The sequence below is a fragment of the Haliotis rubra genome, unplaced genomic scaffold (assembly GCF_003918875.1).
Source record: "Haliotis rubra isolate DU_JTF1 unplaced genomic scaffold, ASM391887v1 Scf681, whole genome shotgun sequence".
Classification (NCBI taxonomy): domain Eukaryota; kingdom Metazoa; phylum Mollusca; class Gastropoda; order Lepetellida; family Haliotidae; genus Haliotis; species Haliotis rubra.
The window spans coordinates 435507-449315 of NW_025767392.1; the positions used below are offsets into that span (position 1 = coordinate 435507).

General features: G+C 40.9%; 1 protein-coding gene across 1 annotated transcript; it reads right to left on the reverse strand.

Annotated features, from left to right (window-relative positions):
- Nucleotides 1-641: 641 nt before the first annotated feature.
- LOC124258076 (glutamate receptor ionotropic, kainate glr-3-like) lies at nucleotides 642-12704 on the reverse strand. The gene is made up of 9 exons (XM_046692148.1): nucleotides 12515-12704; nucleotides 10701-10895; nucleotides 9707-9883; nucleotides 5755-5855; nucleotides 5071-5158; nucleotides 3668-3977; nucleotides 2870-3087; nucleotides 1968-2227; nucleotides 642-1432 (listed from the first exon to the last, which is right to left on the reverse strand). Exons 1-9 carry the CDS (start codon nucleotides 12674-12676, stop codon nucleotides 1210-1212), a joined length of 1734 nt encoding a protein of 577 aa, XP_046548104.1. The 5' UTR covers nucleotides 12677-12704; the 3' UTR covers nucleotides 642-1209.
- Between the last annotated feature and the right edge of the window lie 1105 nt (nucleotides 12705-13809).

Consider the following 13809-nt stretch of genomic DNA (forward strand, 5'->3'; position numbering starts at 1 on the left):
GTGCTCATTTGTTTTTAAATGAAGATATGTTGCCAGAGTGAACAGAAATGAAGAAGTGCATGATGTAACATGACGGACACCCGTTAATCTATAGGGCCTGTAAGTCTCGCGAGGCGCTACTTCCGGTACAAATTGCGCGACCGCCAAATATAACTTTACTAGACCGGTCCAAGTGTACAACCATGCTTGGCTGTCACAGCTGTTGACAGTCGTAATAGTTAGCTAACTTGGGGATGGTTAGATCGGACATTTCTTATTCCTGCAAGGATTATCAACTCAACTCAACAGACCATTCGAAAAGGTATGAAACGTTGTTTGTCACCGGAAGTACCAAGGTCTCGCGAAGTGCCGTGACCTACTTACGAGTCCCAAACGCAAAAGATTTCGGTGTGAAACCAACACACAATACAGAAATATTATACGATTAGCAACTGTATTATAAACTCAACTAAGTTGACAATACGAACTACTACAGGCTAATTACCATGACAGCACAAAATGGCAGTATATACTATAATAGCAGTAGTAATGGCAGTATATACTATAATAGCAGTAGTAATGGCAGTATATACTATAATAGCAGTAGTAATGGCAGTATATACTATAATAGCATATAGTAATAGCAGCAGTAATAGTATATACTATAATAGCAGTAGTAATGGCAGTATATACTATAATAGCAGTAGTAATGGCAGTATATACTATAATAGCAGTAGTAATGGCAGTATATACTATAATAGCAGTAGTAATGGCAGTATATACTATAATAGCAGTAGTAATGGCAATAACAGTAATGATATTCACCTAGATGCAGCAGTGATAAAGCTTCCAAAGTAGACCTAACAAGGCTGGATGTCAGGATGAAATATGATCTTCACACAACGATGATCTTGCTGTAGTCTGAGATAACAGAGGTATGACATTCCCTCTTATACAGTCAAAATACCTTTAGAATTGTACATACCACTTTTCGAGAAAATTCATGTTTACACTTGACTGAAAACATTGCACCAAAATATTGTAACCGCCATACATCTGCTTACCATTAGAAATAGTACATTCCTGACAAACAGTTAGTGTTACAAAACAATGTCAGGAACGTCTACTGAAACGGTGGAATGCCATTACAAGACTTTGCCATAATTATAATTAGTGAATCAGTAACATAATTAAGGATAACAGTGAGTACCAATGTACAAATGCATCGCTTTATTTTTCGAATTGGTAAGACAGCATAGTGCGATGCAAGAGTTCAAAGATGAGGATGCAGCTGCTGGCTCCGAATCCCGCCAGCAGCAGGTAGAAGGCACTATGCATGTCCTCCAGCGTCACCACGGTAGCCGACGACTTTCCATCCAGGCATGTCGTGCTGGAGATGATCCACTTCTTGGCCAGACGATTGAGGAATCCTGTCTCGGATAAGTGGATCATTCTACAAAGTATTCGTAAATACCGAGCATTTTAAACATGGAATTAGTAATGATACGTGTTATTGTGCCCGCATGATAGATAAAGGATCTCAAAGGTTAATCCAGCTAATGACTCAAATGACTCAGTATACAGGACAGACATTATTTGGTTGTTGCCTGCAGAGCAAAGACGACATGTGGTCAAGGATTTAGCTTCATAAAGATCTCAATTCCGCTTTCAACATCGCATGACGGCATACCGGTAATGACGTCATGAGTCCCCAGACACCGTGTAGGCCGTAGTCACGTCAAAATTATATATATTGTTAGGAACCTACCTGTCATGTGACTTTATTTAATCTATTACTTTTCACAGTGTCTGAAAACAATTAACATTTCAGTTCCGAATTCCGATATTTTTCGACAGATTTAATACTATTAACTCGTGCCGTCATGTTACTGAATAAACAAATCTAAGACACAAGATTCTGCAATCACACTAAACTTAACTGGCAATTTCTTTGCACTCAGGTTACAGAACAATGCAACTGTACGTACTCTCTGTCAAAGTCGTCCTTGAGAGGCGAGTGTTTGGGCAAGGCCATCCCCTTGCTGTATTCAAACAACTTCTCCCGCAGGTAGGACACTTCACAGTCCGATCCGTTCCCCAGCTTGTCATGACCCATGATGTAGGCGTACGGCTCGTTCAGGACTTTCTCAATGTGGTCGGTCACGCTGCGGCTGAACACTGACGGGTCGGTCTTGTTGAACATAACCATCTTCTTCCAAAGTTCCTGGATGTCGGAATCCTTCGATATCTGGGAACACGTACGTGAGTGAGTGGATGAGTGAGTGAGTGATTGAGTGTTCGGGCGTGAGTGAAATTTCGAGCGTAAGTCACATCGACAATATTTAAGCCTTATCGTGACGCAACGTTATATATTAATAATAAATATATTTAAATCGCCAGCAACGAATTACACGAGAAATATAATTGAAATCTACAGTGCAGCAACAGAAGAAAAGCGCCATGTTTAAATGCAATTATGTTATATATTAATAATAAATATATTTAAATCGCCAGCAACGAATCATAGACCTGCAATTATAATAATCATAGTTGGAGTCGCTCAGATTACATATTGTAATAACTTTAAGTTATATTGTAAGTCACTCGTGTCTCAAACTAAATGTGCGTTAGTTGTTCGTAAACGTTGTTTTATTTGATTGTTGTTCAACACCACAATAAGCAGTATTCTAATATTGGCAACAGTCTGTAAATAATCGATCTTGACCAGACAATATAGTGATCAACAGCAATTGGTATACGATGACTCGTCTCAACCAAGTCAGCGAGCCTGACCACCTGATTCCGTTAGTCGCATCTTATGACAAGCATGGGTTGCTGAAGACCACTTCTAACCCGGATGTTCACGAGTCTAGTAGTGTGTAAAGCATACCGAAAGTAAAGAGTAGGTGGAACTTTTCCCGACCACGCCCCATGTGTAATCTGGGTTCTCCAGAAGCTCCTTGGTGGAAGTGAACGGCTTGTTTACCCTGGGAACAGCTAGGTTGGCGATCAGCTTGGCGCTGTAGGTGGCCGACATCACAATAGAGAAGACCCACCACGAGGCAACCAGAAATCGCCCGGATGCTGAGACAGGCAGGTGCTCTCCTCCTGCCGACAGCGAAAAGAAAATCAGAAGCGAGTAAATCCTCTGGGTTGAACGAAATTTGAACCGTATTTCAGTTTTTCATGGAGTTTCAGCTGAAGACAGGAAACGCAGTGTTATACATATCTGTGGATTTTAACACTTCAGTGACAAAAACGTGCAGAGATAGTGTGCTGTGTGAACACAGGATTATCATCAATTGGAATGGGTTACATCAGATTCACGGATGGTGCCAGGCGGTGTTGTTTCAGGTCAACGTGCCAGAAACTCTAGTCTGGACTCCTGCTTAGGGGATCATCATGTCATGGGACCTCAACCGAGTGGTAACATCACTTTACATGTTATAACAATACTGAATATGTGATCAATAATGCCTTTTAGGCCCAAAAGAAACTATCTCGGCAGACACTATTCTCCAGCGTTCCGCATGTATGTATACATGGTGCGGTGGGGTAGCCAAGTGGTTAGAGTGTTCGCTCGTCATGCAAAAAACAGGGTGGGTAATATGTTGCGTAAAACCATTCCCACTGCAATCACCTGCATACATATTATTACATAAAGTACATGCATAAAGTGTGTGTATACCTTGACTGAAGAGCGCCCCGTATATATAGCAACTGACATTGGCAATGTTGAGACAAGTCCTCTTCTCCCGGCGTTCCCTGGGGCCGAACTGCAGCAGGAGATACAGAGATGTGTACACCAACAGAGCCACTCCGATACACAGCAGCACAGAGGGTCGGAAGATGTCCAATAACAGGCGCCAGCTCTTTGTGGTGTTCAACTTCCGGTACATGATATCCTTGTAGTCCCTGAAGAACGGGGTCTCCACGAAGTCTACCACGGCGTCCCGAGCAGAGTTCCGGCTAAGAGACGCCATTGCAAAGTCGACTTCCTGTATTTGAATATATAATGTAGTCAGTGTTCATTATATGTCTGATAGTTGTTATTTCAAATAGTTGGGATGGAGTTTTTCAAATGTTGTAACAGTACATTATATTCACTTTTAGAGATAATTCAAAACATTTCATATATAACAAACATAATTTACGTTATAATTACTTTCCAGGTAATTATTTCATATTCCATTTTCAGTTTCAATACAAATACAATACCGGGTTGTTTGTCTTAAACGTAGATGCCTCCTATATTGTACCCAATAGTTCTTTTGATAAATACGTTTCTTATTAATAAAAAGCAAATATACCTGCCTTATCATGTTAATTTTGGGGCGTTCTTTTTGGAACATGAGCTGTATTTGTGAGAAAATACCCAACTTAACAACAAAAGTAGTTGTGGGTTGAAACGCTGTCCCCAAGAAAAGTACAGATTATAAAGGTAACTGTGTTTCGGTGAATGGATTAGCCGTTGTATAACTGGGGTGAGTGAGTTTTTACGCCCCTATACCAGTATTCCAGATACATCAGGGCTTCTCAGTGTCAGATGTTGTCAGTTTGGTGGAACCCACGAGCACGGGTATGGTGCTGACAACCTTAGAAACATTACCGGGACCTGGATTCGAACCCACAATCATACGTTTCTGGCGTATCAAAGGCACAATGAGATGCAGCGAGTTTAGACGACTGAGCGTTTAGGGATTATGCTAAACTCAAGATTTTAAGTGTTAAATATAGTGAACTGCCATGTGTAGGCCTTTAAATTCATAAAACAATTTTAATTGATATCAATATAAATCAGAAATCGCAGTGACATATGGACTGTCAGCATGTATAATTTTGCGAAATTAACAATGTTAGGTTTTAGTGGGCTAACTGACGATGTTTCTACTACAAACCGCACTTCTGTAACGCCAGAGTGAGTGGAGCGGCGCGGTGGTTAAATTGTTCATTAGGCCGAAGACCTGGGTTCAAATCTCCACATGTGTACAATATCCCTAGATATTGTTTCTGTGCTCCACCATGTCTAATTAATTGATAATATTCCATAAAATCAAACGAAAGCGTTATGCCTCACATAAAATGCCTTACCCTTCGTTGGAGTTGTCCAACAATACCACTCCATCCTTTCACGTCCTTAGAACCCCATTCGTTGTCGCCTGGCTCTATCAGAGCATACCTAGTGAAAAGAACAACAGCCGATAATTTATATTCAGTGTTCTTGTTTTAGTGTTAATGTCAGTGTGTTGGTCGTACGACATCAAATTTTCATTAATCAGCTACATGTACCATATTGGGACTCGGGATAGAGTGCCTTAGTTTTCATAAACGTTGTCATTGTCAAGATATACTAGAATATTTACTTTGTTTCGTTGTCTTCTTATTTTCATTTCTAAACAGGGATTGACATGATTTTACCGGAATACTGTTTGTTTGTTTGTACATTTGTTTGTACGTTTGTTGTTCCGGCCGTAAGAATAACATTCGAGTCTGGACCGGGCAATCCAGTGATTAACAACATGAGCATCGATCCGCGCATTTGGGATACGATGACATGTGACAACCCGATCCTGTTATTCGCCTGTTACGACAAGCATGGTTGCTGAAGACCATTTCTAACCCGTATCGTCACGGGTCTACCTGAATATTTAGGTGGCGGTGCTACAAAGCATTCACTCACAAATTCACTAGCTATTAGAGTTGTTTCCTTTTGTGCGTACGATATCAAAAGTAATGATAAATCAGGCATATTCTCGTCTAAACATTTATACTTACGTAAAGTTGAGAAGATTCGCCAGTTCATTGAGAACTTCGATGCAGAAACCGTCATAGGTTGGTTCATTGCCGTCAGTATGTTTCCGAAGGAAGCCAAGCCACTACGAACAAATACTCGCATTGTAAATATGACACATTGGCGTATTCTTTAGATCATCCTCGATTATTAAGGGTATCATATATCAATCATCATAAATACCCTGGACTCATTCGTTGTCTCATTCGGTGCCAAGAACGGTCATCCAATTAAATTACACACATGAGCGAAAAGAATTCATATGCAAATACAGAGAAAGCACAGATGAAGAAGGTGATGTCACTTCCGGAAATAACTCAGGAATTCCTTTGTATTAATATAACATTGTTAATTATCGAGATTTATAAAAAAATTGGTTGGTTGGACTTTTATGTTTTAATGAAATTGGATGCTAAGTGCTCACTACTCAAAACTATTATTGATCTCTGATCTCTGATGTCGATCAGTACAGCTGAATGTTCCTTGTTTATGTAACAGAGATTTCTTATAATGTTATCAGCTATATCTCGGACGAAGTTACAGGGTTTTGCCTCCAGCTACATTCCGTAGTTACACTCTTTTGAGTGGCATTTGGAAGCTGGAGTGATGAGCAACGGGGATAGTTCTATGGATATTGGACTTCTTTATTATTATTGTTATTCGGTGTAGCTGCTAACACCGTTATCAAGCAAATGATGCAAGTACAACTATCCCCGTTGTACACTGTAGTACACTGCCAATATTAACAGACAAAAACGGTCAACAATCATTCTCTGTGATTAGTCAACGACTTTCTGACATTTCATGTCAAATGACACCAAAATATATACATGAAACACCTGGTTGTAGATTCGTATGGTTGAATCGTCTAACGATGCCACGCCAAACACTGGTGTTCAAAGGAGATAAATAAATCATGCAATTCCCTGTTGACAGAATCAAATATTTGAATAGCGGGAACAATTGAAAAGCAAGTTGCAATTTTACGAATCCGTAACGATGGAAACAAGCAGAGATTTTGTGGAATCATGACGATTCCTCACTTTCCGGGTGTATTTGAACTGGCGCCGTAAATATATAACTCATTGGCGTATAGTGACAAAAACAGTACCGTATTTACCCAGTTCAGGTGCATTTCGATTTCTCTAACATATACTCATGCCAATAATGGTTGTCAATCCCTCCCCACCCCCAACCTCACACTCCACACCCCTCTCCAATTAAAAAAATTGAAGGGGATGACAACCATTATTGGCATGAGTATATATTTGATGACATTTGTGTTACAGACGAGGGTTGAAACGCTGTCCCCATTTGTTATTGATTAAGAACACGTTTTCTAAGATGCTTCGCTAAAAGATCAAAGGCGCCGACAGTACTTTATCAAGTACATTTTTTGCATGATGTCACACTGTATTGACGTCACTACGCCATTTTCGTCTGCCCCCTCGTTATGAAACGTACCCTTGGTAACCGACGTCGCTGTGCATGTCAGTTGTCATCGCCTAGTACAGTCTCCTACGGTAAACTACTCCGTAGCACCCTGTTTTGGTTTGCAATTGCTTCACTCGGCTAACATCACTGGTGAAAACATAACGTTGATGTTTTTCGACGGATATAATGTCTCAGTTCGACTCACAATTAAACAGCGACACGGCAACGTTCGCAAGGTTTACATTCCCACAATGCATCCGTGGAATGTCGTGTGACTAGTCAGCTTCATCTTACGTTGGAAGTAGAAATGCGACATTCTATTGCCCCATATGGTTTACGTTAATCGCAGATGTAATTAAAATAATTTAACCCGAGCGTAAACCGTCATTTGTTTTATTCTGGTAACGTGCGTCTTAACGTAAGGGGGCAGGCACGTCAACAGAACAGCGCGTCAGTTAGCCCTGAGCGAGGATTATTAATTGAGGTCACCGACACCGTCGTTTTTCTGTTTGTTTTCTGCCCTAGATTAATCGTCGGTAAGTATTAAATTTGGCATCTTAGAAAGGGAATACAGTTCGCTCTTCCCCCATGTATAGTGTAATTTCTTAAATACAGGCATATGTGTTTCCTATTATTTGACTGGATAAGCCGACACATGACGTCATATAACTGGGGTGAGTGAGTTAGTTATGCGCCCTATCAACAGTATTCAAGATATATCACGGTTTCTCAGTATGAGACGCTGTCAAGTTGGTGAAACCAATGAGGTATGGTGCTGACAAACTTAGAAACATAACCGGGTCGATCAATATAAATCAGAAATAGAAGTGACCTATGGACTGTCAGCATGTATCAACACTATAACAGTCAAACTATTCGAATTCCTTCTAGAAAGAATTGTACTGACAAAAAGAGACTATAGAGCTAAAATCAAAACACATCCATACTGAAACTAAATAGCTTATGTCGTGATTCACACAACGGATGTCTGCGTGTCTGTGGGTAGTACGATACGCAAACACTTGGGGTGTTTGTAATGTGAACAGAAACCCGGTTTGTTCAGCTTTCAGGTGCTCATAAACGCCTGTATTTCCCGTAAATAAAGTATGCCATGGCATATGCGGCTTAAAGTATGCTACAAACAGGAATGTCTCAAAAACAAACAAATTACTAAATATTTTAAAGTTCATCAAAACATAATTTCATGTCTACAGAAATACTATTTACAGCAGATCCGACACTCATAACTTGTCACGGCCCGGTCGTGCATTTATGACGTCAACAAGACAACCATATTCGATCGGTGCATCTACGGAATTGATACCATCGGACAACATATCGGACAATTCTTGGAATGAAACCACATTAGTGGCACACTACAAGCAACGGCTTATGTTGCTCCCCTCTCCTATGAACATGCATGGGTGCTGTCAATTATTTCTTTTGTGCCGAAACATTAATCAGCTGAAAGATTAGACAATACATATATGTTGTCAATACCATATCATTCCCATCACATAGAATGAAGCGTTCCTACTATCTCTAAGTATATTTACTTTTTGCTCAAAACCTGGGCTCCCTAGATCCCCAGCTACTCGTACTAATGTATGTTGTAAACATTCCCATTCGTCAGAGTATATATACATAAAGTGTGCGTCTACTAAGTTTGAAAAAGGCACTGTAGTTTCGGTTCTCAGTGCCAATACCTCATTGCCGACACGCGATGGATGCTGTATTTGACTAGCTTAACCAAATTGTCTCCCTTTATCGACAAGCCTCTCTTCACATACAAGACTGTTGTTTAAACCAGGTTTCATGATGACATAAAGGATTCCATCTGTGCTTGATAACAGAACAATATCGATTTTGTCTTCGATGAAAAATCAAAGGAACGTATATAGATTGGGTGTCTTGGGAAATGGAAACCACTTTCATGGAGAACTCACGTTGTTTATAAGAGAACTTGAGTTCAGATGCTTGGAACAGTATTCCAGCCATAGCAAGGAAACCGACTTCATGAAACCGAAAGTGAGCAACGGTACTGACAGAGCAAGGATCGCAATCCGGGTCGACTTGGATGTGTGAGTGAATAAGTTGGTTTAATGTTGTTTTGAACAGTATCCCCGACATAGAACGGAATATGAACTTGAGGAAAACGAAAGTCCACTTTTCATAATCCGGTCGAGTTGCATTAACAGTGATCTTTTAACAGTATCAGTCGTATTACTTGTAATCTTGATGTTGAAGGAAAGCCGCGCGTTGTGCAGGAAAAGACAAAGTATGCTTCAAGCACACTACAACTGTTTGTTATTGAATACATGTACACATAATGGAATATTTGAGCTAAGTTGAGATTTTACGTCGCATCGGCATTATCTTACCCATTTTGCGACACTGTAATAATTGATATTGTTACAGTCATACTACGGCTGAAGTATTGCAGACATGACTATAAATCGTAACCCACTAACTACAACAATTGTATCACTCTGCCATTCTTACGGCTTTTGTGGTGACAACAAACTGGCGCTGGTTGTAGCCATACATGACGTTCGGGAAAACGGTGCCCTTGACAACATGGCTGGTCTTGGGGTCAAGGTAACACACGGTGCTCCACACACGCCCCTCGGGTCTCCTCAGCAGGGTCGATAACTCCAGGCAGGCTCTTCCTCCAGTGGACTGCATGGAAACACGTCAGATTGCATGGCTATATTTATCAAAAGAATACACGAAAAGTCATCTGTTTAACATTTACTACAGAAAACATGTTTTGAACCGCTGAGCAGGATTGAAAAAAATTATTTGGTGTCTGTATTAACTGATAACTAGCTTTTTTTCTAAAAGGCTATTACAGCGAAGTTTAGGTATGGTCCTAGCATAAGCAAAGTTGCTAATATGTACACTGAAATGTTTATAACATGTAAACGCATTAAAGACAACATCAACGTGATTCTTGTTTCTGCTATATTGTAGCTACAATCATCGGGTGTGATGGTTTGTGATTCCGTCAAGGTGTGTAATGGTACTACTTCAGTAAACACAGACAGCGACAAGAAAATGCCTTCAGTGCGTGAGTTAGGTTGTTTTGAACGACGACACGGTGTCTCAGCCTAATGTGAGAGGAGTGAGTGAGTTTAGTTTTGCGCCACGTTTAGCAATATTCCAGCAATATCACGGCGGGGGACACCACAAATGGGCTTCACACATTGTACCCATGTGGGGAATCGAACCCGGTTCATCGGCGTGACGAACGACCGCTTTAAACACGAGGCTACCCCACCGCCCCTGATGTGAGAGGAAGTCTAAAGTGGTGCAGGTCTTATGGTGTAAGAAACAATCACGGCAAATATGATTTGAGTGATTATTTGAGTGATAACAGTATCCTGGCACGCCAAAGGGACGCAATCCTGTAGCGTTTTCGACAAAGCCGTGCCCCAATGTTGCCCCACCCAAACGCACACACATATATTCTGATACTCAGGTATGGTGCACCTACCTCTGACGAGTGGTTAGCCTCAACACCGACGTCCGCGTCCTCACTACATTTGGGATCCGACAAGACTGCGACGTTGTCAAGAGCCTCGCCCAAATTCAGCAGACGCTCTTTTGTGTCACGTGACCCCACCACGAGCCATCGTGAATGATGTCGCATGTAGGTGTAGCGGTCGGTGTAAAAGTCGAGAACATTTGCCTTCAGAAAAGAAATTATCAAATGCATAACCGCCATGCTGGACAAATTTAACACGTCCTAACATACAATGGCGGTACAATAGTAGAATCACTCTTGCAATAATCTGTGCTACCATGTCTAAACTATTGTTTAAGAAATACAGTTCACTCTACCACCATGAATAGTGTCATAAAGCACACCTTCGCCCTGAACTATTATAACGTTAAAGCAAGCGTCCTCGTACTTTAACTATACTGAGTCAAAAAAGAAACTTCACATTCTTTCTTCAGGGCACTATAAAAGAACAAGAGATGGTAAGATGGTTAAATTGTTATTATTTCATTGCTGAGATCTGTGTAATGTACTCGATACACTGACAGTGGCGAATGGATGGGTTTGAGTGGGTTTTGCTAACGTTTTTCTAGAGTCGAAAGATAGGGATCCCATTTCGGATACATAGATGTATCATCAGAGAAAAAATATTCATTATTTTTCAAATTACATTTCGTGAAGTTTCTTTTTTGACTCAGTATATAATAATTCAGGGCGAAAGTGTGCTTTATTACACTATACATGGTGGTAGAGCGAACTGTATTTCTTTTCTAAGATGCCAAATTTAATACATTCTAAGGATAATTACTATTAATCTAAGGCAGAAAACAAGCGACGGTGTCGGTGACCAAAATTAAGAATCCTCGCACAGGGCTAACTGGCGCGCTGTTCGGATTAAATATCTCCTCTAAGCTGAGTAGTCAAGCGACATTCCACGATTGCATTGTGGGAATGTAAACATTGCGAAGGTTACCGTGTCGCTGAAAACCTGTGAGTCGAATTGAGACATTTTAACCGTCGGAAAACATAAACGTAATGAATCCACCAGTGATGTTAGCTGTGTGAAGCAACTGCAAACCAAGAAACGGGATGCAACGGAGTAGTTTACTGTAGGAGGCTGTACGAGACGATGACAACTGACATGCATCGTGACGTCGTTTACATTGTGACGTAAAGCAAAATTGTTCGATTACGAGGGGGGCAGACTAGAATGGCGGAGTGACGCCAATACATTGTGACGTAATGCAAAAAGTGCACATTATCGTCTGATAAAGTACTGTCGGCGCCTTTTATCTTTCACCGAAGCATCTTAGAAATTACTATAATGTTGTATTACTTCCATTTTGATGGCAAACGTGTCTCAGAGACCGAGAAGGATCTAACGCTGCTTTGAACAGTTTGGCTCGAGTAACATCAGGGCGAGACAGTTGTTTGGGAGGAAAAGGTCATGGAGGTCTCGGATATTTACCATTTTGGCATGGTGCTGCCAATCCTGGAAACATAACCGGAGCGAATCAGGATTCACTGAAAACAACACAGCGAATTGTGGCACCTCAAACGATTGGGCCACACGTGAACCGCTGATTGAGTGAGTGAGTAAGGTTATACCAATATTTTAGCAATATTGCAGCAATATCACGGCGGGAGGCACCAGAAATGGGTTTCACATATACTACCCATGTGGGGAATCGAACCCGGGTCTCCAGCGTGACGAGCGGTCGCTTTAACCATAAGGCTACCCCACCTCCCCTGCTGATTGAGAGTGCATGTGCGAGGTTGGAATCCGAGAGAGAGGTTGGCTTCCTTACCTCGTGAATGACAGCATCGATGCACTCCTCGCTACAAAAGAGCACAAAGTCGTGCGGAGACGTCTCAGCCAGATAAAACTGCTTCAGCTGTGATCTCAAGTCACGTGACCTGAGTGACGTAACGTTGACGATATTATAGGACCTGGCGACGTTGAACGTCATTCCCGACTGCGTTGTGTCATGCAACAACCCGGCTACAACATATATTGAAAACATAGATGTTTAAACAGCGCACTGTAGTAACGGCCAGGGCATGACTGTAGCAGTTACTCAGGGATGACTGTAGCAGTTACTGAGTATGACTGTAGCAGTTTCTTTGCATGACTGTAGCAATTACTTTGACTTGACTGTAGCAGTTACTTTGCATGACTGTAGCAATTACTGAGGTATGACTATAGCAATTACTAGGCATGACTGAAGCATTTATTTTGACTTGACTGTAGCAATATCTTTGGCATAACTGTAGCAATTACTCGGGTTTGCTGTATCAATTACTGTGAATGCCTTTACCAACTTCTTTGGTATGACTGTAGCAATCACTTTGACATCACTGTATCAATTACTGTGCATGCCTTTAGCAATTACTTTAGCCTGACTGTAGCAGTTACTGGGGTATGACTGTAGCAATTACTTTGATATGACTGTAGCAGTTACTTTGCATGACTATAGCAGTTACTTTCCATGAATGTAGCAATTACTTTGCATGACAGTAATAATTACCTTGAATGATTGTAGCTCTTACTTTGCATGACTGTAGCAATTACTGAGGTATGACTGTAGCAATTACTGGAGTATGACTGTAGCAATTACTTTGCATGACTGTAGCAATTACTGGGGTATGACTAGCAATAACTTTGCATGACTGTAGCAATTACTGAGGTATGAATAACTTTGGTATGACTGTAGCAATTACTTTGGCCTGACGGTATCAATTTCTTTGGCATGAATGTAGCAATAACTTTGCATGACAGTAATAATTACTTTGCATGACTGTAGCAATTACTTTACCCTGACTGTAGCAATTACTGAGGTATGACTGTAGCGGTTATTTTGCATGACTGTAGCAATTACTGAGATATGAATGTAGCAATTACTTCGACCTGACTGTAGCAAATACTTTGCATGATCGTAGCAGTTACTTGGCATGACTGTAGCAGTTATTGGGGTATGACTGTAGCAGTTACTTGGCATGACTGAAGCAGTTATTGGGGTATAACTGTAGGAGTTACTTTGACATGACTGTAGCAATTACTTTGCATGGCTTTAGCAATTACTTTGCATATTTGTAGCAATTA